This window comes from Tinamus guttatus, unplaced genomic scaffold (assembly GCF_059628265.1).
Source record: "Tinamus guttatus ecotype Peru unplaced genomic scaffold, ASM5962826v1 Tinamus_guttatus_pri_ptg000368l, whole genome shotgun sequence".
NCBI classification, from domain to species: Eukaryota; Metazoa; Chordata; class Aves; order Tinamiformes; family Tinamidae; genus Tinamus; species Tinamus guttatus.
In genome coordinates this window covers 476,351-482,350 of record NW_028288902.1, presented here as the reverse complement: position 1 = coordinate 482,350, position 6,000 = coordinate 476,351, and the positions used below count along the sequence as shown (strand labels likewise).

Sequence of the window (6,000 nt, the reverse complement as noted above, 5' to 3'; positions counted from 1 at the left end):
AGTCAGCATGCTTATGCAGTGTCACTAAAAGGAATTGCCAGCTCTCTGTTGTATCAATATTACAGATGGTACAATATACATTAAATGGACTATAAAATTATACATTCTGTAATAACTTAGAAAAAAGCTCATAGATGCTTAAGGCCTTTAAATATTGAGGATTTTTTCATGGAACAGCACATCACGAAGTTCAAAAAATTGCTACTGAAATAGAAAACAGAAAGTAAATGTTGTCATGAGATAATGATTTTGGCAAGGATCAGAAGATCTGAATTGAATGACTGTAAGTGCTTTTCTTTTATAGCAAACAAAGTGAGCATCTACATAAGCATCCAACAATACTTGAGTTCAAGCAAGAGTTTTTATTTTTAATAAAAAAAATCTGAATGAGTACCATCCAATTTCAGAATTGCAAAACTTATATACATCCCTGCCTACCTTTTTAAAAAGAGATAAAATAGTGTCATTGACTGCTTACCATGAATTTCAAAGAATTAAAGGTCAGGAGAATAAAGTACATAGCAGGAACACCCTCTCCTTCAAACTAAATGCAAATGTATATCTTAAAGGTATAAATGCCTTATAATGAAAGTGGTAATTGAGTTTTGACCACTACTTTTTAAACTGCCAAAAAGCTGCAGCAGTCAGTTAGCCTTAGGGAAACATGTCAACCTGACTATACATTCTAACATGAATGATGTATTCAGATAACTATTACTCGTCAACAATAATTATTAACAATGGATATATATTTCCATTCCTATAACAAAAGTATCTTCAAGATGTTGAAATATGTACCTTTCAGAGCTCCAAGATTAGAATACAAATAAAAATGTCTAGAACTGTGCCATGCCAGAGGACAATTTCTGTAACGGAAAGTTAATTAATGTGCAGTCCACCAGCATTCTAAATGCTGGAACAGGGTTCATTTTAGAGAGAAGGAACCAGTACATTTTGGAGGCTGGCGTCATGAAGATGAAAAGCCATCAGTCTGGAATGGAGAATCTGAGAGACTGCTGCTTTTTTGCACCTCTTCCAATTACAGCTGCAAATTCCTCCGCAAGTGCAATTTTACAAGTGTACACATTTCAATCAGTTGAAATCTTTGTGACACAGTTCTAAGTAGTGTTTTTGATCTTGAGGCTGTTGCTGATCACATGCCAGGTTCACACTGAAACAATTGATTCTGAAGGATACACCCCAGCAGTATAAAATTTCACTTCAAAGATTTCATGGAGAAATGAAATTCCTGGGCGATGTGTTTAATGTTACCAGCCTCAAGGTGGACTTGATTTGTCTTTAGCTATCGGGTTACCTGTAAAGAAAAAGAAAAGCCAAAAATCAAAACTTTACATAGAGGACCTGTTTTTGAAGTACTGGAAATTGAGATTGAAATCTAAGAGCTCTGTCCAGCAAAGCTCTTTCCTGTGTTTTTAAATAAAATAAGAATACCTAGCGGTATTAAATGGGGTTGCTCCCCGGCTTAGATGATTGTGTGTTGAAGTGCTTTGTTGGAATCAGATCTGACAAGAAAAAACTGAAATATGACCATGCTTAAAAAATTCATGAGAAAACTCTAAAGGTCACAGGTTACCAGTCAATAAAAGCTAAAAATACTGGATTCAAGAAAGCAGTTTGTATTATGTTCATTTTTCAGTGTTGAAACATCTGTATCTTAAAAACTATGCTTTTAAAATGTTAGCAATTGAGTTTTAATATTGACTGTAACTAGAGATGTATTCTTCTTTTCTTTGCATGCTGCTTTAAAATGCAATGTCCTGTTAAGGGCTAAATACATTTCAGCAAGCAATAATCACTTAGTGAGGAAACAGGACAAAAAGCATGCATACATAAACAGGAGGTAGATACATCCCGCTATTCGCCAGGGATAAAATAACTGTCAAGAAGTTAATCTGGAGTGGTTTCACCCAGGCTAACATGAAACATGAGTGGAACAGAAGGACCACAGAGAAAGAGCGAGAGACAAAGTATTTCACAGTAATTGGACCTTTCCTGTGTCTGATTTGGATTTTAAACATGAAAAGAAAAAAAAAAAAAGGAAAGAAAAACTGTCATATCAAAGAAATATAACTTTAAGGAATATTTCTGCTGTGTCAGTGCATACAATTAATGATCATGTAACATTTTAACATCAAATTGTATCAGGGGACACCATCCCAGCTCTTGAGGAACAACCCATTGGATCGGTCACAATAACACTTTCTGGCATCAAGGGGCATATGTGTTTCATTTTGATTGAAAAGAGAAGGGTCATGCTCCTTAATGATCAAACATTCTTTTGCCCTCAGCAAAACTATTTGCATACAGCTCTTGTCAGCTCTGCAGAACAGGAACACTGAGTGGAATATTAAAAGGTCTGTTCTAGGAGTTCATTACAGTTTGCCTTCTCCAGCAAGTAGTTTCTAGGAATTGTACTTAAGAAGGCAATAATAAAATTGTGCTTTGTGATTTTTATGATACATGGGTTTATTTATCACACTGCTCTTATTTTATTTTGTTCTTGCCTCATGTGGCCCCTTCTGTACTGTAAGAATGCCTGAAAAAATAATGAAGAATTAATTTAAAAGTCAGGCAACATATTTCTATGCCAGGCACCAAAGCTCAGAAGGCTGACACAGCACCTTATTGTTATTTATTCTTTGTGTTATTATAACATGCTGGAATTCTGCTCATGGACCCAGGTGCTACTGCACTGCATATTGTAAAACACCCATCTCCTGATCCTATCCACAGATGTACTTTTATTAGCTCCACTTGATATATACATATAAAACTGCGGTAAATCAATGGATGCAAAGCACACTGATGAAATTATGTGGGACTCCCAAAGAGGCCATGAGGCCTGTGCAGGGTCAAAGCATCTTACATTTCTGCACCACAGAGCAGAGTAGAACCAAAGCAGAATCAGAAGAAGGCTTCTCAGAGGCACAATTAACAAGCACAGCCTCAGTAACTCACACGAAGCACCTGCTCTGCCTACAGACACACTGAGCAAACACTGGCTTTTGAAAAGACAGTCATATAAAACAAGGGCAATGTATAAGGGAGTGTTTTAGCCCTCAGAGTTCACAACACAGATATTCTTTAAGCTAGGGCTGAGCAGAGCTAAATCAAGCTGCTTGGCACAGCAGGCCAGCGCACCCTGGGAGAAGGGAAACATCCTTGAAGCATCATTTTCTAACCTGCTGGTCACCATTTAGAGTTGCAAAAATGTCAGAAAATATTTATGAGTGACAGATTTTCCAGCAAAATTCAAGTGAGACGGTCTGTGATAATATTCAGTTTACCAATATGACACTGCAACTTCTCACATGCATTAAATGAAGCCCAAGGTAGCATGTAAGGTGGTTTTATACTGTTAAACCTCCAATCAAAATCTTTTGAAGATAGAAATGCAACATGAAGGTCTATTTATTATTTTTATAATGTCCAGTTCACCCACCGCAATGTTTTGGCTACAGTGATAAACTGGAGCCAGCATTTTCACACATACATGAGCACTCAGTTACACGGCTGCTTGCAAGTGCAAATGTGTTCTTCTCAGTCAGTGAAGTCGCAAAGAAACTCAGTGAAATCACGATCTGCAGGCCTAAACTGCCCCAGTCTAACTCTACAATTGCATGGCGAAAACATCTATTTACAAGCAAAATGCACTGCTACATGGAATAAACAGGTGATATGAAGGAAAACAGTTTCAGTGAGCTATTCAAATCCTTGCTGTGTAGTGGGTGTTCTATCATACACACAGCTCATCATGATTATACAGACTGTGTAGGAAAGTAACCTGCACATGCCTAGTAGATTACATGACTGGAGTTTTTAACTAGTTTCCCTTGCCTGAAGTTATATTATTCCCCCTGCTGTCTTTTTCTTTCGTTTTAACTCACAGGTCACATGCACTGACTCTGAGGAGTTCGCACAGTGGTCCACATTTGCCTCTATGTAAAAAGGTAATCCTTGTTAAGCAAGCACACACCAGCCATTAGCATTAATGGAAGTTATATATCCACACACATTAAGGACAGAATGGACCCTCAGCTGAAAAGGTAATTTCATAAAGAAGCAGTGAAATTTTAGCTAATATCTAGTGAAGCTATTTTCAGAAATACTTAATTCTGGCTATATTAAAGCTGTGCATTTTGAGCAGCTCGGAAGCAAAGTATTATGCCAATGGTCTTAACAGGAGACCACCGCTAATTGATAGCAGTGTGTTCTGATCTTTAAAATCCTAAGAGAACAGTAACGCTGAATAGGAGCAAATCAAATCTAATCAAATTTTCAGTTAATAATTAACATGTATGAAAAGTAACTTTTCTGCTGCTGAATGCAAATGAAAAAAAAAAAAGGACATAACACCTTAAGCATTTTTGGTATTTATTTGAATTAATTTGTTCGTACTTGGAGCATAATTACTTTATGCTAATATATTTTTTCACATGGTTGTTATATCATAAATACAATGCATTAGACTCTCCTCACTTTCTTCTACCAAATGTGCAATTAAAGCATAATTACTCTGTAGTTTGAGATTTTTAATTTAAATTGGTGAGTGGCTGCTGTAAATTGACCATAATTGTACAGTAATTTGTTTTATTTTAAAACAATACATAATTAAATACAACTGTAGTTTTCCACATTTTTTTTTCTCATTAAACAGGTTTAGCTTTTGGGTAGAACACATTTGCCAGGGTAAAACAGAGTGAACCAGAGATGAGGGGTCAATTAGAAAAGCTAGAAGTTCAAGATTTTTCTGGACTGCCCACCCTTCAAGTGGTGCTGACAAAGGGTGAAAAACGTCCTCACTTGTAAAACCACCCCCAGCCAAGGCACACTGCAAACAAAACCCAGCCAGATACTTTTCCTGAAACTTCTTTCCACATAAGCAGAGGAAGGGGGCAAAATCAAGTCTATAAGGAATGTCTGCATGAATCTTCTCTAAACAGTAATGCACCTTTTCTTGTTGTCACGTACCCAAGCATCAGAGTTGCAGTGTATAATACATATCTTCTATTTCTTCAGAATGACAAATATACCACTATATATTTGCTAACTACAAACTAGTTTATATTTGCAAATGAGGTATCTAATTACCTTAATTACTATTTAATGATGTTAGAAGAAAACAGATAACAACATACAATACATTGAAATCAGTGTGCATTGGAATATTTTGTGATGCAACTTTTACATTACTAATTTTTTGGCTGGCAGGTTTACAGATTTTTTTTCCATGTTTATGACAGACCATACACAATATCCGTATTAAACCACATTCTTTAGTTTGTAAAGTCCAGTACTTGAAAGTTAGGAACTTGCCAATTAAACAGGGGATCTTGTACAGTAAGCAACAGAACTTAGTGGAGGGAGTAGTGGGGAGAAGGCCACTATAGTACCAGTGGGATCATGTATTAATGCAAAGGCAGGTTGCAGGAATTTTTTAACAAATGTTTCTTCCCCCTGTATTTGAGATATGGTGGACCTTCTGTTCCAGGCATTCACCAAATATAAATAAATACAAGAAGAACTTAATGCTGGTCTTTTCTGTTAAATTAGAACTGTTCTGTCAAGCCTACAGGGTTGTGTGCATGATCAAAGCCTGAGTATTAACTAAGAAATTCTCACAATACTCAAGAACCTTCAAATCTATATTTTAATTATTTTTTTCTGGAGATAAACAGGAGAGAAAGGATTTTAAAATAATTCAAAAATTCACTGAAATTCCTGAAACAAACAAAAAAAAGGCTGTTACATGCATAGCTTTCTTCTGCCATTCAAAATGCCTTGATGCCTATCAAAAATAATAATGATGTGAGGATTTCTTGAAAAATAAGATTGATGCTACAGATCTTTTTAACGGATAACCTCAGAGAAGCTAAATACAAGGAATGCTGTAAGATTCCCTTACATAAATGCTTTATGAAAAAGATATATTATGAAAACTCTTAGCTGTGGGATGCTTTTGTCCTCCAAGATACATAG

General features: G+C 36.0%; 1 protein-coding gene across 2 annotated transcripts in view; it reads right to left on the bottom strand.

Moving 5' to 3' along the window:
- Positions 1-222: 222 nt before the first annotated feature.
- Positions 223-6,000, bottom strand: part of TAFA2 (TAFA chemokine like family member 2) — a 176,281-nt gene continuing 170,503 nt past the window's right edge. For both annotated transcript variants that reach the window (XR_015913685.1, XM_088530382.1), the window contains one exon: positions 223-1,315. Coding sequence is in view for 1 of the 2 variants with exons in the window: in XM_088530382.1 (XP_088386508.1) it covers positions 1,304-1,315 (12 nt within the window). In the remaining variant the exon portion in view is untranslated. The remainder of the gene's footprint in view (positions 1,316-6,000) is intronic.